The sequence below is a fragment of the Pleurodeles waltl genome, chromosome 4_2 (genome assembly GCF_031143425.1).
Source record: "Pleurodeles waltl isolate 20211129_DDA chromosome 4_2, aPleWal1.hap1.20221129, whole genome shotgun sequence".
In the NCBI taxonomy this organism is placed as follows: Eukaryota; Metazoa; Chordata; class Amphibia; order Caudata; family Salamandridae; genus Pleurodeles; species Pleurodeles waltl.
In genome coordinates, this window is record NC_090443.1 from 434,904,443 (window position 1) to 434,931,486 (window position 27,044).

A 27,044-nucleotide genomic window follows, 5' to 3' on the forward strand; every position below is an offset into this window, starting at 1 on the left:
AGTAGCCTAACAGAAAATTATCTTTCGGAAGGCATCAATACGGTTCAACCTTCAAGCTCAAGGGTTTGCTGGAAAGCATTAGGAGGGACTTTACTTATTGACACCTCTATCACCAGGCTTTTAGGTACAGGATGCTTTGTCAAACAATCCAGATCTCCAGAGGCTGGTCTATATCACCTGGCCATAGGTTGCCTGACAAGACAGCCCAAGCATGGCTTAGCCCATGTGACTGAGCACCTCAATGAATGGCAAAAGTGGCTCAGACAAAGTTGGACCAGGATCTCAATGAATAAATCTACTTTAGGTTCAACAATTTGCAACTGGAAGTCTTGTACCTCTTCTGCCCTTCACACATATGTGAGGGAGGTACTTTCTTCGATTGGTGACCCAGGTGGAGACTTCAGCTCAGTTTCTGGAGCTGTATCTATACCCCCAACATTGTGCGAATCCAGATTTAGTCTATCATCATCTTTGTCAGGAGGAAGCAGTTTTGCCACCCTAGTTCTCCTCCTCATCAGGGTTGTAGGGGACATTTTGTATACTCTGAACAGAGGCAGAGTCTAAACCTATTAAGGCTTCTAGTCTCCAACAGCAATGGTCGAGAATTAACATCATGATTGCTTAATAACTATCTCCATTTTTGTAATTAAGTCATGCAACAAAGTCCTGGCGCTGGCAGACGTCAGTTCAGAGTCTGGTGTTGGAGCTGGATCCAGCACGGTGTCGGTGGAATGGGCTCTGGCACAGAGGGCACTTGCACGGACCCAGGAGTCATGGTGGCAGTCTGAACCAATGCTGGTATGGGCCTGGATATGAGTACTGGGGGGGGGGGGGGGGGGGGTCAATTGTCACCGCTGGCTGAAGTCCAAATGGGGCTCATAAGGCTCTGTGGGGCCCATAAGCAGGAGAGCTGCAGCATAGCCTTCTTTAAGCCGTCTATTTGTTGAGGGGATGATGGCAGCCCGGGAAGTTTGAGGTGCACCGGGACCAGTTGCAGGATCGGATCAGAGTCAGAAGATGTTATGTTATGCAGATTTATAAAGCGCATGGCTACCCGAAGGCCTCCCAACACTGATAGCAGGGCACCTAGAGTTGGCAGAAAGTTAAGCTTTAAACAGCCAGGTTTTAAGACCCTTCCGGAAGGACAGTTCATGGTTGATCATGCCAGGGTTAGGTGGCAATAGATTCCATAATTTGGCCCATTGGTATGGCAGAGAGCTTCCACCCCATCTAGACTTCTTCACCCTAGGGGTAACGGCTAGACAAGCCGTAGATTACCTAAGTTGTCTAGTAGGTGTGTAAAAAGAAGCTAATGTTCTGAGCAGAAGGGGGCCTCTCCTGTGCAAAGCTCTGTGTGTACAGCACAGGGACATAAATTCTATCCGGCGTGCCACAGGCAGCCAATGAAGAGAAGAGATCGCTGCTTTTACTGATTCATACCTTGGTATATTAAGAAGCAGACGAGCCGAAGCATTCTGTACCACCTGCAACTTTTGAATCACAAATTTAGGGGATCCAGTGTAAAGAGCATTTTCGTAACCCAACTGTGAACTAATCATGGCCTGTATAAGGAGTCTTTTGGCATCAAGAGGAAGGATTTTGAAAACATTCCTCAAAAGCCTAAGCAAGCCAAACGAGGTTGCAGAGATTTTGTTGACCTGTTCAGTCATAGTAAGTTGGGGGTCGAGCCAGACACCCAGACTTTTAATAAGCATTTTAGGAGGAACAAGATTTCCCAGGCCATCCAGGTTCAAAGGATTAGATCTACGCTGTGTCTTATGAAGATGCATGTTGCCTAAGAACTTAGGTAGGAAGCCTGTTCTCACACAGACTCTGCTGAGTCTAGTTGTGCTGTTTTAAGGCGGGGCACTCCTCTGTCTCTGTCTGGGATTCTCTCATACGTTACACCCATCACATTTTGCTTTCCTCAGTGTGATGGGTACACCCAGATGCGAGTCTCTTGCTCACTGTGCCACAGACCTCCAACTATATCTCACTGACAAGGCATTATTAGTTGGACAACAGTGTGGGGTTGCTTAAGTCCCCATTTAAAAGAGACATGGTCTTGCATTTCAGGCTAGATTGTTACCACGGGAATAGGACCAACGCTGATTAGCACGCAGCTGATTTGTCTCAGAGGTGGCACAATGGTCATCAAACGATGGTCTGGGATTCAGCCAGAGTAATTATCACTGGGTGAGATTAATCCAATAATTTCATCCATTACTTTGTGGTTTTTGCACGGCACTCCTCTGTGCCACCTTAAAGATATTATCAGGTTTGAATTCACCATGCCAACCAGGAAAGTGGAACAAAAGTATTGCAATTGCGTGCTTCCTGGTCAAAAGGTACTTGCAAGCCAATACCCCCAGAAAATATATTTCCTGAAGGGTAGGAAGGGTATGCTCAGACGTGGGTTCCATGCTCACTGTGCCACTGGATTCAAGCTAGCCTAGCTGATGAAGGGTGATACCCTGAAACCGGTCCTAGGATGCTTGTTTCTGGTCCAGGGAGGACCTTGCTTGGCAGTTCGGACTGGACTGTTCCCATGGGGAACAGGGTCAAGACTGATTTGCATATGGCTGGGTCCAAACTGGGGTGGCATGGTGAGCAAAAGAATGATGGACTGAACCCAGATCTGTGACTGGGGGTGAGTGTTTGAAAAGTTTCAACACTCAGTCCATCATCCTTTTGTGTTGCTAAAGTTGCTCTAAGGTTTACTTTATTAGTTTATAACAGAGGAAGGGCAGCTGGACCCTTTAATTTAGCAATGGTCACATTATGTGAAATGTTATTTGCTTGTTATTCTGGTTTCTATCGTAGCAATCTTTGCTAATTTCATGAACATTGAATATCTATGCCTCTGCACATAATCGCAGAACTCTTTTTACAAGAGAAATCTCTATTTTGGAAAAACTCAATTTTATTTTTACACCAAAAGTAAATGAAAGAGAAATGCCATAAAAAAACATAAAAATCCTTGGGCTGACACAAGTCAAAAACATCACTGTTTTTATAAAGCTGGAGGAAAACCAGGTGTCTCAGAATGCATAAAGCTGCTAGATGAGTACCAGTTCACCTTAAAGCTCTCTACAGTGAGCACTAGGTTTGGCTTAACAGTTGCCGTCTGTTTATGTCTATTCAATCTCCAGTCTGGGAGGAATGGATGCAGTTCTTCAATCCATCAAAGTTTCAGACTCCGAACCAGGATTATAATTACATTTGTTTTCTCCAGTGTAGGATCTTGGTTAATATTCAAATAAAAAGAAGAGAATAGCAAGCTCCTACCTTACAATGCACACCTCAAGAGTTAGATTGATGTAACAAAATACAGATCCAGGTGACCAGACTTTATACAAGGATGCTTGCCGTAGTCACACAATCATTTTTTACCAAAGTCCAAGCAATAATGCTTTGCCAATGTATCCACTGATATCCAGATTGCTATCTTACATATCTCAGCCACAGGTACCTTCATAACTCAGGCTAAAGTCACTATCTTTTATCCAGCAAATAGGCTTTATGCTTACTCTCTAGTGATTGTGTGTTTTCTGTTAGCATAATAGTATACGTGGGAGACTGCTTAGAAGTAGGCTTTCCTCCATGTATAGGTCTACAGTTAATGAATGGCTGACTAGAGGGTGGGTTTCAAATACTTTGCCTTTTCAAGACAATATCGCAAATGTTTCTTATCATCTTGTTGCAAAAGGACTAATGTAAGGGATACCCCCTGCCATACATTATAAGGGTATTGCAAGTCACCAAGGAGTTATAAAGCCATGTAGAGGAAGGAAGCAGAAAGATGAATTCCTTTATCAGGTTATGAAACTCAGAGATGACTTGCAATAAATACCCTTATCATTTATGCCAGGGGGTACCTTATCCCATATAGTACATAGTCACACCATCATCTTTCCCACAAGTCACTTAAACCCTTGGTGCTTAGCTCTTTCATATGAAACAGCGAGAATATTTGCAAACATGAAAAATACAAATAAAACTTGTAGTGCAAAGGTAAACACATCAAAAACCTGTTAGATATTTGCTGCAAACAGATATTAGAAACCATTCAATAAAAGTCAGTTTGTAAGACAAAAAAAAGGTGGGATAGCTCAGAAAGTGAAGAAACATGCAAAAAGATTCTAGCTTTTTTCCTCTATCGAAGGAGAGCAAAAAAAATTAACACTCTCTCTGCTTGTCATTGTAAGCTGTTATATTAGAGCAGAAGAAAGAAAAGCAATGTTCAGTGTGTTGCTTTAAACAGCTGCTTCCATTATGCTCTGTGACCTGACTTTGCCTTTCGCCATGACTGCTGGTTCTGGAATTATGACTCAGAACTGGACTGTAATAACCTTACAATAGTCGAGTTCTGATGTCTTTTCTTTATAATCGGCAACTTGATGCATCACAAGTCACCAATTACAAAGAAATTAATGACTACTTTTTATACCTGTATTACAGAATTCCATGTTTTATAGATTGATTAATGTGCAAGCCCAAAATCATGTTAGGGCAAAAAGATTAATGAATTCTAAGAAAAGACTTGTATTCTTACTTACAATAAGTGATATTGGTGAGAAATGATTTCCTCCATGGTTGGCTGTCATTATTATGAGAGGACTTGCAGAATTGCGCTTTTATATATGGGTGATAGCGGGTTTTGTGAAAATTGGCCTGATGCCTGTGATAAAAAGATATGGGTATTGGAGAGATGTTAATTTCAGAAAAACTTTATTTTCCGTATTGAATAGAAGGACATTAGTGATAAATGATTTGTTGTATGATGGCCGCCATGATCGCAGTGAAATTTGCGCCAGCCATGATTATGAGAGGACTTGCAGAAAAACGCTTTTGCATTCAAGCGATCGCTGGTCTTGTGAAAATTGGCCTGATGCCTGTGATGAAAAATTATGGTTACTGGAGAGATGTTGATTTTAGAAGAATTTCATTTTCTTTACTGAATAGAAAGACATTGGTGATAAATGACATATTCCAAGATGGCCACCATGATTATGGCGAAATTCGGACAACGATGTTCTCTTCCACACGTGATCATTTGTTTCGAACGGGGCGTTTCGATATATCTATGATGATTATCTGTGGGCAGTGGAGAGGCAGGCTATTTAAAGCCGTTATTTTCTGCATAGTTTGGTTTGTTACCCGCCCTACATACAGATTCTGAAGGATTGTTACTCCCCCGGTGCGTTGAAAATTTAGAAGGTATCGTAAATCTTATACATGAGAAAGGCGCGTATATGATCTGTCTTACTGAGACTTGATTTAAAAGCATTCTGGCATTGTATATTACTAGACAATTGTTGCAACTATATGAGAACTTGTTGTTTAAGTAACAGCGGATGTATTTTAAGTCAAAAATGATGTTGGCGAATCATGAGAGTATGTGGGGAGGGGAAGTGATTAGGAAGAGACCAAATATTGAGCTTATTGGTCGTCATAGGTAGCGAGCACTACTTAATAGAAAAAAAGAGAATAAAATGAATGAGAACTTATGTTCTCTTTTCTTTTTCTATTTATCAATAATGATGTTATTGGATTAATAAATATAATTGACAATGGGTGATAATTGGGAGTGAGAATCTTATTTTAAATAGGAGATGTGGTGTCTTTTTCCTATATTAGATACTTATTTGGATTTATTAAAGGCCATATGGAAAATGATATGACAAATTAAATTGAAGTCAAATGACTAGGTATGTGTAAGGTGGTGTGTTAAAGCAATTAATTAGGAGTTAGCATTTATATATAGGTGTTGGTACTCATAAGGTCATGTCATGTATTTATAATTTTTTTGTAACTGATTATAGATAATGTAGATATTGGTGGGTGTTCTTTTGCACTAGCTTCGGGTAGTAACAAATATTTTTTTTTAAATGGGGGTTGTTTTTATATACATTTTTATACATACATATATCTTTCTTTGTCTTTTTTGTCTATATATGTATAATTGTTTATATATGTAATAATTTTGGGTAGTGTTGTAATTGTATTTCTTTTTATGTTTTTTTATATGTCTTCATATATGTACATTAATAGTTGCTTTTTATAAAAATTGAAGTATTCCCTTGTCAGGTCCTTTCCCTCTGGAATATAATGCTATTGTGGTTTATTGTCTTTTTTCTTTGTGAAGTTATGTTTGTGGATGTAAAGAATTGTTATGTGTTTATTGAATGTGAGTCATATTTGTTGTATTCCAGCCCTGAGGAAGTCCTATGTTAAAGGACGAAAGGTGGCCTAACTATGGCACAAATGGTTTTTGAAACTCCTATGGAATTGCCTAGGTTTAAGTTGAGATACCATCTGCAGAACTGACACTAAAATCACTGATTGGCCTAGCTGCGGAACTAACTAAGTCAGTTGTGGCACAAATGGTAACACCACATTATATGTGTCCATGGACTGGAGTTGTGATTGCGAGAACCCCTAAGGAGGTAGATGGTCCCGGTTGCAACAAACAATCTAGACTATTTTCTTGGGGGTCTTTGCGACAAAGGAAGAGGTGCACGTTTCTTCAGAGCCCCACTAGTGTCTGGGATGCTGATGACTCTGTAGCGAGAATTGCAGGCAAGATCTAGTGCTGGACAGCAAGACTGGATAATTGGCCTGTTTTAATGTGAAAGGTTTTGACTTCAAGCAAGGTCTGTATTTCAATGTTGTCTGCCTCAACACTGAACATCCTGACATCATGGATTCTAACAAAGAACCCCGTACCTCAGTGTTGAACTAATAGATATGAAATGGTATGTCACATCTATCAACTGACAGTAAAGTGACGAGCTCTGTAATGATGATCTTAATTTTTACCGCTGAATAGTTTGACACTGTTAAAGATAGCAAACAGTGCCTGCAAAAGAGCGCACAGGAACTTTCTCTGACTTCTTTTTCCCCACACAGAGGAAACTCGACAAAGAAAGAGCATTTCTACTTCGGGAACAGTTTATGGCTGCAGAAAAATGCCTGAAAAAACACATAAACAGTTGAAATCAACATAAAGAATTCCCCCATAGTGTTTTAGGAAGAAACATAGACAAAAGTCACACAAATTTAACAAATGGTCAACGCCCCCTAGTCAGGGATCCTCAGAGTGGAGTGTGAAAAAGATTAATAGAGCCTCAACTAGCTGAGGTTGTGCCATTTTGAGATACCCTAGTCATCATGCTATCTTAAAGGCGTAAAAGCTGTTTTTTTAAACTCTGTGTTAGCTGAAGGCTATTTATGCACATCTAGTTAATTTTTTGTGTGCTCTGTGTAGTTTTAAAAATCAAAAATCTGGTGGCCTTCTCGAAGTATTGTGTTACCTGTGGAGGCTAGTTTAACGTTTGCTGTAAAAGCTCCATTGGATCTATAAAAAGAAAAGAACACACTCAACAGGTAGCTAGGCATAGTTAAGGTGTTAATATTATAGGTGTTCTAAAAGAGCTACTTCCATTGACAAACGTTTTTTGAAATGCCACACAGTGGCAGTGACATTTGGTGCTTAAGAATATCAGCAAAGATAGGACAGAGAATCACACCTCACTACAATACAAGATTTACGATCACAAGAAAGGGCTCCTGTAATTTATTTCTAAACCTAGGATCTAGAACCCCGTGAACTAGACCGATTTAATTGGTCAAGAAGGTTTTTCAGACAACATGCTACTTTGATCAATGCTGAAGGGTCCAGTTTTGAGAGAAGGTCAGTTGTATAGGTATTGGGGGAGGCAGAAGGTACAGGGCATCCACTGGCATGACCAGTTGACGTATCTGGGAGGGTGCAGATGGTGGACCAGTGTGAAATGGTAAATATGTTATCAGCATTGCCATCTTCAAGAAAACTATCTTGATGAAATTACAATTAAGAATGGTTTCCCTATGGATTGCTTGCCACCATATCATTGCCTTAATTTTTTTTCACCTTTTTGAACTAAACAAACAAAAAAGTATTTTTTGTACAAATGTCCTCTTGAAATTGTAGATAACAAAAAGGGAAAAAACACAGAGCACTACCCAAAAGAGAGGAAGCACCAGTGCTGCAAACATTGCATCCTGCCTGAATGCAGGGAAACAGAAAATGGGGTGAGAATGAAAAAAGAAGGCAAGAGAGGTATATAATTATCACAATACATAACATAAATAAAAATAAGAATGAAATTCAAGTAAAAATATGAACTATGTGAGGAAAGATACACGGACGTAAGCTTTCTTGATATGTACAGAGGAGGTTATATAAATCAGAAGCTTGTTAGAAACGTTTTTTCATTGCTTTCACAGAATAGAAGAGACTGAAATTATTGCAGGAGAGTTGTAGCTGTTCATTTGCTGGGTGCTCTGCAATTCCAACATACAGCCTCCTTGGTAGGATTTCAGTTGCGGCGCGTGGGGATTCCTGGGGCGGCGGGGAGGCGCACAGGGGTGGGGGGGCAGAGCAGGGTGTATAAATACATTCACATTAATATATATTTTTTTCAAAGTAACGTTTCTGCTGCGTGCCGCTCCTCTGTCTTGCGTCGTTGCTGCACAGACACAGGCTACCAGCCTGCCCTGGGCCAATCTGGACGCTGCTCAAAGCAGCATCAGGATTGGCTGGGAGAGCCCTGGCTGGGCACTCCCAGGCAGACTGGAAGCCTGTGCAGGGTCTCTGAAACTATGTTGCTGGGCTGCATAGAGCCCTGTGTGCATGCGTGTTTGGCCGGCCCGAGACGGCCGGCCAAACATACATGCGCAGTGAGGGGGAGTGCTTTTTACTCCCCCTCATTGCACGTCACCCCCATGGCCCCACCCCTTTCGAAGAAAAAAAGGATAATAAACATAGTTTATTATCCTTTTCTTTTAAAGGATTTACAGCTGCCGCTGCTGGCGGGGGGGAACGCTCCTCCGCCCTTATGGAGGAGCCGCTCCTGGAGGATTTACTATATAGGATGGTCTTATATACCCAGCATGGGCCTGTTCTTGGAAACAACCATACTCACTAAAATCAGAGATTAAAGAGGGGAGCGTAGAACCAAGACTTACAGCCAGCCCAGAATGAGAGGTTGGAATAAATAGGAGGCCGGGTGGAGACAGCTCTGCAGTTCCAACATCACATATGAGAAAGCTCACCCACTTAACATTACATGTAAACTCTGGGTTAATACAGGACATGCCCTATGTGGCACTTGGATTACAGTTACTGGCAAACGGGAGTACCAGTAAAAACTGCAATTATGCAACTAAACGACTGGTGCAGTGAAAAGCAATGAGGGCTGCCACGGCAATGCAGAATCTACCCTAGAGGGTTGTAGCTACCAGCACATACTATAATATAATTTTGGAGCAACAGACACATCCTCAGCATCAGACCAGTAGTGGTCTGCACTTCTTGGATCTACCCAATCAGAAACAAATCAGCATTAGCACACAGGGCATTTCAGCTGTCTAAAGGCTTTACTTTCTCTCGCCCTCAGGAGGCAAACCACTATGAAATCTTGGAGATGCTCGCTAGTCAATAAAAATGTCTGTACTGAGTAATGAATAATTGCACAACAAGACAGAAGCTTAAAAACTTAATTCCTCGCCACATTTTTATGTGGGCAAAATATGAGCACTGCAAAAAGGGAGTAATATCAGGAAGCGTTTTGTTACCTCCAGCTTCATCCGGTTCCTTCACCATGATATGTGCATCCAGGTCCTGCAGCTGCTGATGAAGCTTCACTAGTTTGCGGTTTGAGTTTTTCAGCAGGTTCTCAACATTTGACAAGTTCTTCCTATCCGTAGTAGCCTTTCTGAGGTTCTCCGCTCCTTCCTTAAATTTCAGCTCCTTGCGGATCTCCTTACGGATCTTCTCCTTCTCTTCATCGAGCTTCTGCTGAACTCCGGTGTCAGAGAAGTCTGAGCTCTGGTCCAAGCCCAGCTGTTCCAGGACAGACAGGCTGCCAGGGTCGCTCTGTAATAGGAAAGCAGAAGGAAAACATCAAGAAGTGAACAGGAAACGAGCATTAAGCAATGCCAGTTTTAAAAACCAAACAAGTCACAAACTCTCGGATCTGAGCTCCATATAACAGTCTATTTGAAAGTCTTCTATTGCGTTACAAACCTATCAAAGTGCTATGTGAGTGATTTGGGAGTTCTGAAACTAGAAGTGGAAAGACTTTGTGGGCATAGGATTATGAACTGCAGCAATCAGTACATATGTTTACATTTGTACAGATAGTAGAAACAAAGGAAATATTAATTAACTGAACGAGAGAACACTGACGTATGTGGAGTCAAGTTATATATTTCAGTATCAAATAATAAACAATGCGCTTTGGAGGAGGGAAGAGAATGTACAAAGAGAGGGAACTGCTCCATCTGCAGAAGCAAGTGTGCCACATTTACATTGTATCATAACTCAGGCATGATCAAAACATACATGCACGTTGTAGATCTGTGCGTGCATGAAGCAGCTTCCCAGACCTAGGGATCCAAAATATCATGATTCTACCCTTCACGTCCTCCTGGCTTAAAAAATGTAGGTAACAATATCTCAACTTAGGGTGTCACTTAACATTACAACTTATAATTGGCTCATCAGGCCCCATCAAGCAGTCCCATTACACGTCAGCTCACCCCACCGCAGCCCAGACCAAGGGAGCTTAGGAAACTCAGTCACAGCAAGTGAGCCGGTGGAGCTCGGAGGGTCAAGAGGAGCTAGAAAGCCAGCCCTGACGCAGCACCTTCATGAAGGAATCGGCACTGTGCTGCACCCGCCATTCCTCACTGAATAAGGGTAATCCCCTCCAGATACATGTGTACACTTTACAGTCAAGAGATTAGGAGCGACTGAATTCTTGCAAAACCAGAGTCCCCAACCTTATCACGACTCAGAGAGGGAGGGGTGAGGGGTCCTTCTCTGTGCATGGAATCAGGTATACTGGACTCAACTAGAAACGTTTGAAATTTCCTAGCAGGTAAACAGAATGTTTTTAGACTCTGCCTATTTACGCTAGTCACAGGGTAATGCGACGGTCACGTGCGCGGAGGATGCTGCGTTTCGTTAGACTGCCAAACGTTCTTGAAAGCCATCAACAGCTCCAGGCCTGTAACCCTCCTCGGACTCGCGCACAATCGCCACAAGCCAGTAACATCCATTTATGTCTGCATATTTGCATAAACGAGCGGAACATCGTTACTGTTCCTAAGCAGCAGGATTATTTGGAATACTGGGTTCCTATGAATGTCCTTTTAAAGCTTCTCAGCTACTATTTTTAACCAGGACTGTTTAAATCCTGCTGTCAGCCTGTACTGTGACTGTATGGGGCCTCATCTCTGCTCTTCCACAAGCCGTCTAGTTAAAATTCGATATGGCTGCAGCTCTGCGGTCTCAAAGAGAGGCTCTTTTCCTCATCTCCTGCAAACACTGTTTCTGTAGTTTTACAGGTGGTATTCGTTTATTTTTTCTTTAAATTTAACTATGAATCCCTAGGGGTGCCAATGTTAATTGCTGGCAGCACGTCTATGCTGACGGCTTCATTAGATTTGTGCCTCAAGGTTTCCCTTTCACACCATGCTAAACAGTGTTTTATCGCAAGCAATACCAAAATACAAAGTAAAACCTTCACTGCCATGGAAGATCTCACGAACATCGTAACACAAAAATGGACTATTGCCTTCAGAGTGAGCACTGCACAAAAAAGCCCTATGCGTAGTGGAGGCAGTGGCCCAGTTTGGACAGGGTCATAACAGATGATGAGTAACCGAATAGAAACAGATAACACACACATAGATATCAAATCTAAATAAAATATAAGTGGAAGGCAACGAAAACTGTGCTACCTGCAGTGATAGCTGCAGGAACACCTTCAAGAATGCAGGCCCTAAGACTGGTGGTAGCCGAGCGGTAGTAAAAGCTCAGGCTGTGGGAGAGGGAGGGCCATGAGGGATCAGGACACTCGCAGTCACCCCACCAGCTGTGAGCCTTGGCAAATGCAAAAAAAAAAAAAAGGAAGTCAGAGATCAGCTCTGCAATGGCCCTCGCGAGTGCCCTTCAGCTCAGACATGAGCAGTAACTCTTCCTCCCGCACATATCAGAATTATAAGCCTCATGGCAAACACCACGCCAAGGCAATTTTCTGAAGATAACTATCGGCAGGTCAAACTGCCAAAATTTACCCGAGGAAAAGAGTAAAAACATATATAGGGTGGGTTTTGGAGCAGAAAGCACTAAAACGGAATGCTATGTTCTATTTTAAAGGCAAAATCCGTTTCGTGTTAAACATTGAAGCTGATAAATTCCAGTTCTGCAGCGTCGGATTTTATCTGATGCGACAACTATCATGCTCTCCTCTAGGGTGCTCATAACCCGGCAGCATGTGATCTACAGAGGGGCTGAGGTCCACAGCTGAGCAAAGCACGTTAACAGCAACAACCGAGCCCCGAGGCAATGCTACACAGTGAATCAGCAATCAGGCAGCAAATACAAATATTAAATATCGTTTCTGCTTTACAAATGGAAAAACACATACAAACAAGCATTGGCAAAGCCCATAGGTCTCACATCTGCAAGAGCTACTGGCTATGCATGTGTTTTAGCCATTGTGTACACCAGTGCGGCTGCTGTTCAGCATGGATAAAAGTTAGTTGTGTAGAGTGTCGTAGAGTGTAATGGTTAAGAGTGCATTAGAGTGTTGTAGAGTGGTGTGGTAGAGAGTGTTGCGTATTGAAGTGCAGTGTGGAGTCCGATAGAGTGGCATACACTGGAGTGGCATAAAGTAAAGTAGACTGGTGTAGACTGCACTGACCTACTGTGTTGCAAAGTCAAGTGGCTTAAGAGTGCAGTGGCATTGAATTCAGCTGCATACAATGCAGTGTCACAGAATGCAGGGCATAGATTAGAGTGGGGCACAGTAGAGTGAAGTGGTGTAGAGTAGTGTGGTGGAGAGCAGTGTGGCGGAGAGCAGAGTGGCAGAGAGCAGAGTGGCAGAGAGCAGAGTGGCAGAGAGCAGAATGGCAGAGAGCAGAGTGCCAGAGTGCAGAGTGCCAGAGTGCAGAGTGCCAGAGTGCAGAGTGGCAGAGAGCAGAGTGGCAGAGAGCAGAGTGGCAGAGAGCAGAGTGCCAGAGTGCAGAGTGCCAGAGTGCAGAGTGGCAGAGAGCAGAGTGTCAGAGAGCAGAGTGGCAGAGAGCAGAGTGACACAAAGGGCAGCAGCGCAGAGTAGAGTCAAGAGGCACAGAATGCAGTGGCAGAGTGCAGTAGTGTAGAGCAGTCGCTGCTCGGATGACACTGAAGGGGCTGCCCGGCATGCGTGGGGGAGCGAGGAGGGGGGATTAACAGGGGATAGAGGGTAGATTAAACAAACAAAAAAAAAAAAACACTTGCCTGTGCCACCGCCGCCTTCACCACCGCGCTGCTCCTCTCCTCTTCCTGCAGGCACAGGCTCCCAGCCTGCCCTGCACCAATCCTGATGCTGCTCAGAGTAGCATCAGGATTAGCTGGGAGCGCCCAGCCAAGGCACTCCCAGGCAGACCGGAAGCCTGTGCATGCTCTCACCATCCCGGCAACCATGTTGCTGGGCTGTATAGAGCCCTGTGCGCATATGTGTTTGGCCGGCCCGAGACGGTCGGCCAAACATACATGTGCTCTGACGGGGAGTGCTGAGCACTCCCCCTCAACACTCATCACCTCAAGGCCTCGCCCCTTTTCCACAAAAACAATAAAAAAAGTTTATTATTGTTTTTGTGGAAAAAGATTGCAGCTGATGCTGCTGGCGTTTGGGGGGGCGCTCCTCCACCCTTATGGAGGAGCTGCCCCTGGCGTTGAGTGGTGCAGAGTAGAAAAAGTGGTGCTGAGTAGATTATAGTGGCACAGAGTGCAGTAGTGTAGAGTAGAGAAGTGCAGAGTAGAATGGTGTAGAGTTCTGACAGACTGCAGTGTTGCAGAGTAGTGTGTCAGAGTGCAGTAGAGTGGCGTAGAGAACAATGGCATAGAGTACAGTAATGCAGAGTTGAGAGCAGTTGTGTAGAGTACAGGCGTGTGGAATTCCTAAAGCCCGACGCCCAGGACATATTGTTTGGGGTCCGGGACAACATGTTTTCATGATTATTTTACCTTTGGACAAGTCAGACCGACCCCCTGCCGCACAAATCCTTTGGCTACCAGTTTATAGGAAAGGGAACTGTCTGCAGTAGAGGTATTTGTGTCCATATGTTAATGCTGTTAGAACTTGTATTTATGCTTTATTAATGCAAAGCCTTTATTATTAGGGTGAGCAATCTAAATAGGCGTTGAAAGGTCACAATGCACTACTGACAACGGTTCCAGAAAAAACAATGTGTGTACACACCTTTGAAACGTTTAACAATATGAGGCAAAGTATAATGCTCCCAGAATGCTTTCTGATTAGATGCAGATGTTTGCAGTAGCCTGTAAGCAAGATTGAGGATTCTTTGTTTTTAAAATAACATATTCAGAAAAATAAATGCAAGTAGGGGGAAAAAAAAAAGTTTACCCTAATTACTGCGAGATTTTAGGTACGATTTCTTTGATCCGTAAACTGTGCTGATGCATGCTAGTATTCCCAAAAATATTCATAGTGAAAAATAAGTTTAACCATTTTCATCAAGATGATGGGAAACATGAAAATAAGCAAGCACTGGCAAGCCAACTGATCTGACATCAGGGGTGTGGAATTTATTAAAATATCTACTTGTCCAGTGGACAGGTTGCTTCTCAAATCTACTTGTCCTGTAAAAAGATCTACTTGTCCCTTTGGTGCCATGTAGTGTGGCGACAAATTATGGCAGCAATCTCATTATGTAAGTGCTCTGATAATAGCCTCTCTGATTATGTCAGGGCTACTACCATAGTAGGGCTTAAATACTTGCAGTTTCAATCCCTACTGTAACAATTTCCTTATTTTGCCACCTTTCTGCAGATCTGCATACTGGGGCTGGAGGAAGCAGTAAGCAATAGTTCTAGGGCTGGAATGCCTTTGAGTCTGCAAACCTACTAACCTGCATGTTTTAAAGATTTTTACCAGCTTCTCTCTAATATTTTCCCATAATAAGAAAGGTTGGACATTTACTCCTGACAATGGCAGAATTAGAACTTCTTCCAGGGTTGGGAAGAAAGTGGCTGGAGGGAAAATGAACTTGCAAATGCTCAATAGATTTTTACATGAGCAAATCTACACATCGTATTTACCCATGCTAAAATACAGTTCACAAATATTTTACAGGGTACAACATATACCATGGGTGCACTTTTGTGACTTTCTTTAAGAATTTGGGGCCACATGTAGGTAGGTTCAGATTTGCGACCTGCAAATTGCGAGTCGCAAATCCGAATGTAGGATGGTGTCCCTGACACCATCTGTGATTCGCAAGGGCTTCGCAAATGCCCACCTCATGAATAATCATGAGGTGGGTCGCAATTTGCGACCCCCTCGCGAATGGCGGCCCTCACAGGGATGGTGGCCTGCTGGAGACAGCAGACCACGATGTCTGTGACTGCTTTTCAATAAAGCATTTTTTTTTTTTTTTTTTTTAATGCAGCCCGTTTTCCTTAAAGGAAAACGAGATGCATAACAAAAATGAAAAATGAAACGTTTTCGTTTCATTTTTTCAGAGCAGGCAGTGGTCCACAGGACCACTGCCTGCTCTGAAAAAATGTTTACAGTGACATTCACAATGTGGAAGGGGTCCCATGTGGATCCCTTCCCTTTTGCGAAAGTGTTAGCACCCATTTGAAATGGGTGCAAACTGCGATTGGTTTGCACCCGCGTTCGCGGTCACAAAACAATCCTACATTGCACTGCGAGTCGCAATTAGGAAGGGAACACCCCTTACTAATTGCGAGTCGCAAACCCGTTTTGCGATTCGGTAACCAGGTTACCGAATCGCAAAACTGGGTTTGTGCATCGCAGTGTGCTTTTTGCATGTCGCAAACAGCGAAAGTCGCTGTTTGCGACATGCAAAAAGCTACCAACATGTGGGTCTTGGTCCCTAATTAGGTTTGGTGTTAACAAAGACATTTTGTTTTTATTAAACTTCTATTTCTCTCTCTTTCGGCCGGCTTTACTGTGAGTGATCGCATTCTGCTCTTCCACAAGGAGCATATTGCCACACAAAGTAGTTTTGTTCAGTGTCAGGAACTACAGTGGCAATCAGTGACGTAACTAAACTGGAGGGTGCCCCTTTGTAAAGAACATGGAGGAGCCCCCTCTCCAGACTCACTCAGGGCAGGTGCTGTGCTGAAGGGGCCCCCTGGAGGGCGGCTGCGGGGCCTTTGTTATGCCACTGGTGTGCTTTTAGAGAGTTCAAAAACTTTTTTGGGGGGGTTTGCCAGTGTTTGTTACAATGTTGAGGGCCTGGTAGCTCCCACAACAATAAAGTGTTACAAAAGCCATGTCAAAACAAGACACGCATTGATGAAACTAAAAGACTTATAAAAATATGTCAGATCAGTTGGCTTTGTCAGTGTTTGTTTATTTTCATGCTTCCCATAATCGTGTTGAAAATGGTTACACTGATTTTCCATTAGAAATATTTTTGGGAAATACTAGCATGCATCAACACATTTTACTAAATGACACTTCATTTGCATATAATCAGAGAGCATTCTGGGAGCATTAAACTTAGCCTCATAGCCTAAACTTTTCAAACATGTGTATACACGTTTTTTTTTTTTGTACTGGAACCAACGTCAGTAGTGAAGTGTGACCTTAAAACATTTATTTACAGCACTCACCCTAATAATGAAGACTTTCAAATAATGAACCATAAATACAAGTTCGAACAGCATTAACTTTTGGAAACACATTAACTCAACTGCAGAGTTCCACTCTCTGTAATCAAGCAGCCAAAGGGTTTGTGCTGCAGGGGGTTGGGCCTACTTGTCCCAAGGACAAAATAAACATAAAAACTTGTAGCCCTTGACCCCAAACAAGATGTCCCGGGCGTCGGGCGATAGGAATTCCACATCCCTGGACATTGGTGGTCAGTCTTAGCTTTTGTCAATGCACGTCCAGTTTTGACATGGCTTTTGTAACACTTTATTGTTGTGGGAGCTGCCAGGCCCTCACCACTGCAACAATCTTTGGCAAAAAGCAAAAAATAAAATTTCGTCTAAAAAAGCACAAATTGCCACAGTATGTCCTGGCACTGAACAAAACTACTTTGTGTGCCAATATGCTCCTTGTGGAAGAGCAGAATACCGTCACTCACAGTAAAGCCAGTGGATTGATGGATAGAGCGAGAAATAGAATTTCAATAAAAACAAAATGTCTTGGTTAACACCAGACCTAACTGGTGGCCCAATTCTTAAAGAAAGTCACAAGGTGCACCCATGGTATACATCTTTGCATTAGTTGCTTTCATGAATTTACAAGAATTAACAGAATTATACCAGGAAATTGTACATCTAGAACATATTTGTGAACTGTATTTTAGCATAAGCAAATATGCATGGGTAGATTTGTTCATGCAAAAATCTATTGAGCGTTTACAAGTTCACTTTTCCTCCAATCACTTATTTTCCAATCCTAGAAGAACTTCTACTTCTGCCCTTGTCAGAGTGAATTTGCAACCTTTCCAAGTTGTGAAAATGTTAGAGAAGAGATGGTGAAAATCCTTAAAATGTGAATTTTAGCAGGTTTGCACAGACTCAAAGGCATTCCAGCCCTGAAACATTTGCTTACTGCTTCCTCCAGCCTCAGTAAGTAGATCTGTGGAAAGGTGGTAAAATAAGGAAATTACTATAGGAGAGCTTTAAATTGCTAGTATGCAAGCCCTACTATAGTATTAGCCCTGGCATAATCAGGGAGGCTATTATCAAAGCTCTAACATAATGAGATTGCTGCCATAATTTGTCGCCACACTACATGGCACCAAAGGGACAAGTAGATTTTTACAGGACAAGTAAATTTATGAAGCAACCTGTCACCTGGACACATAGATATTTTATTAAACTATCTCACCAGAGTGTGAATTGGCATAGAGAGCAGTGGTTAAGAGCAGAGAGGGGGAGAGTGGACAAGAGTGACAAACTGCAGTGGCGTAGAGGACATTGTTTAAGAGTAGAGTAAAGTGGCATAGAGGAGAGTGGTGCAGGGTAGACTGCAGTCGCGTAGAGTGGCACACATTGCAATAGCGTAAAGTGGTGGAGAGTGCAGTGGCACAGAGTGCAATGGTGTAGAGTAGCTTAGAGTGGTGAACAGTGGACTGAGTGCAGGGGCATAGAGTTGAGTGTTAGAGTAAAGTGCATTGGTGTAAAGTGTATTGGCACAGAGTGCAGTAGCGCAGAGTGGCATAGAGTGTTTTGGCATAAGGTGGAGTTGTGCAGAGTAGATTGGTTGACCTAGACTGCAGTGGTGGAGAAAGCAGTGACGAAGAGTGGTGAAGAGTAAAATGGCATAGTGTAAAGTGGTAGAGAGTAGAGAGGTGGGGTGTAAAGTGCAGTGGTGCACAGTAGGGTGCAGTGGTGCAGAGTAGAGTGGAATGGCGCAGAGTGGAGTATTCATGGTGTGTTAGCACACTACTATTACATGAACACATTATCAATTGAAATAACTATTACATTTGCACAGGCATATAGTTTTACTAATAAAGCTATACAGTGCACAGATACAAAATGTGCAGAAATAGCATCACCTGGTTTAATGATTCCTTGTGATCACATTAAAGTATTTGTTTCCAACACAGTTCAAAAATAACAAAAAATGTGCTTCATTTGTGGTTTCATAATTCTGATATAATCTGAAATACTTACAGAGTTCATGTAAATGTTGTGTTAAAAAAACAACAAAAAACTCTTCCCTACCCCAAGTATTCAGCAAGATTGCTACATTAATCCTTTGACTTTGAAGTCAGAGAAGGAAAAGCAAACAAGCGCATTTGGAAGACAGCATGTGACATTGGACCTCAGTCTTTGAATGCACAGCAAATGTAACGAGATAAGAACAAGATTTAAAGGTGTGTTAAAAATCGAGTTTGTGGAACAATACAGAAAACACGGTTTCAGCAACGGGCGGCGCTAAATGAACCTGGACAGCCTAACACAAAGCCACTGGTAATCAACAAGCAGAATGCACTCCTAGCTCAACTTTCTGAAAGCCCCCATGATGTCTTTACCAAACCAGGCAGCTGCGCTGTTTGGTAGGCTGTGACCTAAAAAGTGGGGCAACTAAAAGAATGAGCAACTGATAAACAGTGAAGGGTAATTAAACTAAAGTTCTTCACATTCTCATAAATCTAATTAAGTGACAAACTTGATCCTAGCAGACTTAAGGAAGGCATAGAGAACTGGCAACACAGAGACAATATATAAGGATCTGACAGATACTACTCCTTTATGAAAAGGTCCCCCTGGAACCCTTTAAAGACATTGTTTGGTCTGACTCACTTCTGTTTGGGCCCACAATGTTGAGAGACCACTGCATTTGTTTAGTGTGCTATGAAAGTATAGCCATTCACTATAATTCACTAATTACACATTCACAAGCAACATGACAAATACCACAATTTTGGGTCATAATGACATCTTGCACATAGATAAAAAATAATGCAAATGAAAAAAAGTTAATTAAGCAGCAATTCTATGCCTGGACCGCAGGCCAGAATTAAGGCTTACCGTCTCCACGTATTTCTCCAGCAGCAGTTATATAAACAAGGCACATCCAGTTATATTTCCATTGAACTCAGGAAAACAACAACAATCTTATAGCCAATCAGCTACATTTCCCATGAAACTCAGGAAAGAACAAGTCTTATAGCAAATCAGCTACATATCCTGTGGAACTCAGAAAAAGAACAACCTTGTAGCCAATCATCAGGAAAAGAACAACAGTCTTGTAGCCAATCATAAACTTTTATTTGTTGAAGAGGCTCCTTGATTGTCTGTGCCCCCTCTTTCTTTGGTGCTCCAGAAGCTGATAAGTGTTCTATCTCTTTACTGGTGTTTTGTATTTTATCAACGTTTATTTGCTTGTGCTTTGTACTGGCTTGGCAAAATGATATAAGAAAACTAGTGTTCTTTTGCTATGAATTTGATTTTTTCCTTCATTAAAGGGGGCCGTGAAGCCAATGAGGTTAGTCATTGTTCTGCAGAGCACTGAAGTGGTGCCTCGATCCTTTGTGGTTTGGTCTTCTGACAGCCGGTAGGCACTCGCCAACCTTTGAACTCACTCCTGCTTCGTTGGTGCAGTAATCAACTACTCCCAAGAAGCAGGATATCAGGCACTACGACAAACATGTAGAAAAGGGGCTCAGCACAATAAAAATCGTAATTTATTCTTGCTAACTCATCACTGGTCCAAGAGCTAGATGCCCCATACTGTGGTTAGGGCATAACACTCAGAGCACCTCTCTTTCTGTGTGGGTACAGCCAATGCCCGACAGCCTTTAAGAGATCTGGGCGGTGTATCCCAAGACATCACTGTCCCTGAAACAAAATACTTCAAATGACCGACTAGGCTTCCACATCATAACGGTCTCCCAGTTCTAAATTCCTGGCTATCAGACTAACTGCCATGCAAAAATACAGCTCCTGAATCATGAAGTGGAATTCATCTCCTTGGATGATACCTTTTTAGAGGCAGTGGGCATCTCAAGAGAGTTGTGTAGGAAGCAACAGCACCTCTGAAGAAGAAAATTCTGCAGCTGGCTGCCAGTCACCCTAAACCCTTAAACTGGATGGAAGACCTTGGAGGCTCTCCCAGGTCCTGAGAATCCTCAAGGCAGGCAGATATGGTGCCCAAGAAATGTGCTCACTGATCTCCCCAGAACTCCTGTCCATTCGGGCCTAAAGAGCCATCATAGTTTTAGTAAAAATCAACTGCACCATTTCTACTAAGAGATGAAGGTCTTAGCTCAGTGAAGTAGACACTAAGTTGGGGGACATGGCCCCTTTGGGATGACTTTTCAGGGAACCTTTTTAAAGGAACTGAGAAAGTTTGCCTGGACATTCACATCCTTAGACAAGACCCACGCATCTATCAAAAAAGGTTTACAACACCAAGGTTTTTTTACTGGGCCTGATGAGGCAAAGACGTTCAACAGGTCACATCCCCAACCAAGCCTCAAAGAGGCCATATCCCCAAAAGAGGCCAGATACCCAAAAGAGGCCAGAGATGAACTCAAACCTAGTTTGGAGTTTTCTTCCCTGCCACAGAAGTCATAAGAGTGAAAAGAATGAGAGCTGAGAGGAGAAGCAATTTATATGCAGGAAACGTTTATGGTAAAGTCCTCATTCTTCTTTTGTCATAAGAGTTGGGTGGGGGTAGAGTGGCACTTTTTGTGCACAACTGGCAGATGATATTCTCAGATGCATAGTTACTGCAAACCATCAGAGTTTTTCATGTAGAGTTCTATGGATATCCACGACAATTAAGTCATCTTCAAATTCTGGTTTTCTCCAAAAGAGAATCTCTCCCGATAGACTGTGGGGTAATCGACCTGGAAGAGAAGGCAGTCGAATCCTGAAATGTTCTTGCATCCCCAGTTTCCTCTGCAATCATTACCTTGAAGAAAAGAAAGGCAAGAGCCAATGTTCCATGATACACCTCACAGCATTCTATCAGTGGCTGGTGTTTCACCACTTCTAGATCTAGGGCCTACTCAGGGGCATTCTCAGACAAGGAGATGAGTGAATAGTATGTTTGGACCAGACAGAAGTGTACAGGTGATCCCCATCTTCAGGCTGCACTAAAAATGTCTGCAGTCCATCTGGAGACAGCAGAGTGAGAGTTTAAAACTCTCTCCTTCTAAATTATGATTGGCGGACACAATTAATGCAGCAGACTGATCTTCAGATTTCACCTTTAGGAAGTTTACTTGAAACATGTGGTGGACATAGCCTTGCTGGTAGTAAGAAACTTTGAACTATCATGTACTTCAGCTCTGGCCCTGACACAGAATGTAACATTTTCAAGCTAACATGAAGCAACTTCTCAATTTTATTATGGACACAGAGGTGAGGATTATAACTCATTCAGACTATTGTACCCTGTCTGGAACTAGAAGAATAAGCAGGGATTTCACTTTTTACTGGAGGGATCCTTGTTCATCGGTAGCCAACTGCTTCTTGTTTAATGAATTTTCTAACTGTACTGAAAACATTGTGCATGTAATTTGATGGTAAAGTTTCCTTTAGTTTTTGGTATGACATGGGTTTGCTGCCTCTGGTGGTTATGATATTCTTTTGATTAACTTATGTAATGATCACCAGCAGGAACAGGACGGACGATCTTGCATCGACGGCAGGTGTCGTGCACCGAAAAAGGAGGGCAACAGAAGTGAAGTAGCCTCTTCAAGGAACAGATGATTGGCTACGAGGCTTGTTCTTTACCCCAAGTTCCATGGGGAATGTAGCTGGGTAGGTTTTGTTTATATAACGGCTGCAGAAGAAATAAAATGAGAAAATAAAGCATAATACTCGCCTCAGTGTCCTTAATATAACCAAATCTTTCCTCCATGTTAGATGGGACATTTTACATTCGACATATCTCAGTGTTTGTCGCACAGATGGCAAGAACTATACATTCTGAAGAATACCCATAAATTACGGTGACATTTGTAAATACCCGTCACTCCGAAATTTCAGAGCTGTACAGATTTAAAACCAGGAAGAGGAACTGCTAATAACTTCCACTAATGTGAAATCTGATGGAGGTATGACTGGTCAGACGTCCCTTTATTGCAAGAACTGGCCTAAACAATACATAATATTTGTGCAGACTTAATTGTGGTCAATGAGATCATAATGCAAGGCAAATTGATAAGAACAGGCCCGAAGAGCTGTGTACAAATACAAATTGCGGTTGGCCAACGTTAATCATCAGCAGGGGCATTGGAAGTTCTAGCTGCTAGAACAGATCAGGCAGAAAAATGAACATATCATCTAGTATCCTCTGTGCCTCCAGGACGTGAAAACATCAGTACGATTGGAAACCCGACAGTAGCCGCAGGTATGTCTATCCTTATGTAAATGAAAGCGCCACAGGTTTCCAAGAAAGTTATGATGTAATCGAGGGAAACAAAGCAGGCTTGTTTAGCCCTACGCTCCCATCTATGCACACAGCAATGCAGGCAGGCACAACTAAACAAATGGAGCAATGAAACATAATAGGCCCACTACCTAATACGTAGACTCATCTGGTTGCCAGAGAAATCCACAAAGTTTTTTTTCCCGGCAGTAGCATGTACCAAATCCCTCAGGCTACAGACAAGCCAGGAGGCCAAAGTTTACCAAGCACCGTTCACCCTGTGGACTTCCAAAGAACAGTTTCACTTGAGCCTTTAAACAATTATATTTTATAAATCAGCAGAAATTGGCTGTTGGGTGTGGTACCCCGTTCTCCAAGATTGAGGTGATATTATCAAAGAAAGGCAAGGAGACGTTTCGTGTTGTTAAAAGTAAAACATTTCAATATCGACAGCTAAGACATGGGCCTATTACAAAGAAAGAAACAACGGAATTTTATAGCAGCAGTCTACAAAATGGTTAAATGTGTACGGAGTCGATTCTCCAAAAAACAGCTGCAGACCTGACAACCTAAAATTATTTTGAACATATTAGAGTAGGAGGTGAGGCCCTGAACGCCTTGCTTCAGAGAGGTGCACTAAGTTTACCCAGTAAATTGCTTGCGATCATTTAAAAAAAAAAAATCAATGTCCTAGGCGCCTGTTCACCATCTTCAGGCCTCGTCACATCCTTTTGTTTCTTTTCCTTAAGCTCTTGTCTTCCGCGGCTTCTTTCTCTTCCACTCCCCTCCCCTGTCCTCTTACCTACAGTTTGGCCCAGGTCGGTCCTTCCGTGTCATACTGTGGCACAGTCAGCTGACACGCCTTTAGGAGAAGTAACATAACACACTCTTTGAACCTCGATTACATCACAGGCATCACTGAGCTTCCTTCGCCCCTCTAAAGCCTCTTATGCACTCCTGATTGGCTGGGGGAAGAAAAAGTGCGGGAAGTGTACAAAGTAAATAGGGCTACTGGGGGCCTTTTAACGTTATCTTGCTGCTGCCCTTATGACCTCTGAAACCACCAGTAGCAAGTGCTCCATGAAAACCGAGAAAAGGGAGAAAAAACTGAATGCAAATCGAGGTGCATCTAGATCACGGATGGGTTTTAGTAAACCAACAAATCATTTGCAGCCTAGGGATATTTGAGGAATGTGGGGCAGACTGGCACGGGTTTTCTAACTCTGTGCAGTAGAAAATAAAGCATTAACGTACATAAAAAAAACTCTCTTTTCAAGGAAACCTCCCCAAGTGCTACCCTCAAGGCCAATTATGAGGAAAATAAAAATCAAACAAAAATCTGCCTACAATAAGAATGAAATGTGCTTAATTCCACTTTGTTGACCGCAGTAGCCAGCCTGCCCTTACCTCCATCGTCCAAGATGGCTAGCACGGCTCTAATGTGTTGTAACTACATGAGAGGGCACTCTAGATCTCAGTGTGCGCCCTTTCCTGCCTTACATCTTCACTGTGATACGCTCCCTTCCCGCTTGTTTCCTTGAATTTGAATCTAACAACCTTGTGGTATGCTCAGATTTAGACACTCTTGCCCATGTGGCAAGGCGTTCTCTGCTTTCACCCCAAACTATGGAGCTTCACCCATGTAAAATCTGGCAAATAGCTAACCATTCCGTGTTCAGTAAATCAGTTAGCTAATTTTCAGTATTGGGTTCTTCATCTTATTCAACGGATTGTCCTACAGCCAAGATACTTACCTGATGAAACAGTGATTTTTTAATATTCATGCATTTAAAGTAAATCTGAGAGGGGGTACTTTTCACACCATGAGTTCACTAATTGGACTGCTCCCTATAAAAGGTGGTGGAGGCCTGGAATCACTCCTTCAGAAGCAGGCAGATGGGAGAATATTGGGTTGGAACCTTCTGTGTGGAAATGATGCACATTTTCAGAATCTCAAGCAGGGGCCCACCACAACACACCCTTTTTACTTCCCCTTGTCAAGACACATCGGTACCTATTCCTGCAGGTACTCTCTAGAACCCTTTCACCACACATGATCCAGTCATCTCCTCATCTAAAGTGTCCGGCACCTTCAAATTGAATGTCGATGCTATCCACTGCATACTTTATGAGATGTGTGGCACATGGGAGAGTAAAGAGTGGAGGCTTCTGACCATGTGTCTTGTTCACCGCGAGATTAGTAGCAGAGAATGGTCACAATCCATTCATGCAGAAAAGGAGACCAACACAGCAGTCTCCACACAAGCAGATGTATAAAGATGGTGCCAAAGCCTCTCATTCTCCTACATGAATAAAAGTGTGGACAGGATTGAATCTCAATGGTAGAAAAGTCACTGTCTTTTTGAAGAGGGTGCAGTTTAATGCTAATTTTTGACTAATTTCATGTCTCACATGATTAAAGTTTCACACCTCAGGAGAAAGAGCTTCTTGGTTTCTCTTATAAAGCATCATAAATTGACTTACAAAAGGCTACTTTGTGTTGGTTTTTGGGGCAGCTTCATAGTTTATGAGTTGGATAATTCATGTACAAAAGGAAATACCTGTAGATTGCATGTTACAATATCATGGTAAGAAGACCTTCTAAGGTTCATGTGAAAATAGTGGGAGAACACTGCATGCTTGCATGAGGACAATATGATACTACTCCTTGGCAGATTTCATGCATATACTGGCACACTAGCAGTGATATAAGGGCAAGGTAATGGCTTGCGGGATGGGGGACGTCAACAATTATTATGTGGAACTTTTGTACACATTTTCTACTCAAACTGCTGTAAGCCTGCACCAAGTTTTCTATTTTGTGGAACTACCAAGGAGGATGCTCGTTTTGTATTTTTTTATTTTTATTGCAGTTTCATATATAAGGATGGGGTGAGAGGTGTTTCAAAAATGCACTCAATTTGGGGGGGGAATCCCAGGCACACCTTAAAAAAAAAAAGGCTTACATTTGATAAAACCATACTGGGCTGGACATTATGGTGAATGTTAGTTTGTTGCTTTATGCAAGCAGCAAAAAAAATTAAAAAAAAAAAAAAAACATTGCCTACGATTAGCCACCTTTCTCGCTAACTGCCATCACCTTCTATTTGCGGTGCAATACATGGAAAAAGAGGCGCCAAGGGTTGCCAATGGCCAGAAAAGGATCCCTTTCTACTCTATCCTCAGTCAACTATTGAATCAATTGTTTTGTGCACTTGTAACCAGGGGTATAACTTCAATTGGTGCAGCGGCACCCGGGTCCACCAAAAACCTGCATCATTCGACATGGGAACAAGAGATGCATTGATCGGAGTGCTTTTGGCACTCATGGAAAGTTGAATTTATACTGGAAACTCATTTCCACTAAGGTATTTATTTCGAATGCATCCTTTTATGAAGCCGCACCCAGAATGAGACCAAAGTGAGCGTACCCAAGAGGTCTTCCGGCTTCACGTCTAACTGCCTGCTGAAGAACGGCATCGAAAACCATCAGATATCCTGCATTATGTGACATAATTCATAAGGTATAGTGGATCTGCCTGCACACAGATAATAATACGGAACTCTGCTCCGTTGTATTAACCGCTCAACGTAACTTTTCTTTCCATATTCCCATAACACACCAAGTGCATTTACGGAAGCTCACTTATAATAGGATTCAACTTTTCAAAGCACTGACATTCTTTAAGTATTAAGAGGCACGGGCTACACGAGTGAATTTGTCTGCATATATAAGACGCGAGTACGAAGAAATGAACTTGTAGACCATCGATGACCATAGATAACCTTTGGGATTTTTGTTTCCTTCTGTTTTTTATCACACTAATGGAGATAAATATTTTTCCAACTGCTATCCACGACCTGTGATTATCTTCTCTCCTCTACTCTGAGGTCATCTGAAACATTGCGTCTGTGCATATATGCTTCTAGATATGGCATGGATGAATGGCAGTAAAATACACTGTTGGAAGCAGAGGGAGATATTTCTTTGGACATCAGCTCACCATACTAGAAAAAAAGAAAAAACAGATTTTGCACTTTGAGATCCTATGTTTTGCAGTATAAAAACTTCATACTTGGGTATTTTTTTTTCACAGCATGGACTTAATG

General features: G+C 42.4%; 1 protein-coding gene across 3 annotated transcripts in view; it reads right to left on the reverse strand.

The window, feature by feature from the left end:
• PKN1 (protein kinase N1) overlaps window positions 1-27,044 on the reverse strand; it is a 461,693-nt gene that overhangs the window by 285,841 nt on the left and 148,808 nt on the right. For all 3 annotated transcript variants that reach the window (XM_069231709.1, XM_069231708.1, XM_069231707.1), the window contains exon 2: window positions 9,622-9,922. In XM_069231709.1, coding sequence (XP_069087810.1) covers window positions 9,622-9,922 — 301 coding nt within the window. The remainder of the gene's footprint in view (window positions 1-9,621; window positions 9,923-27,044) is intronic.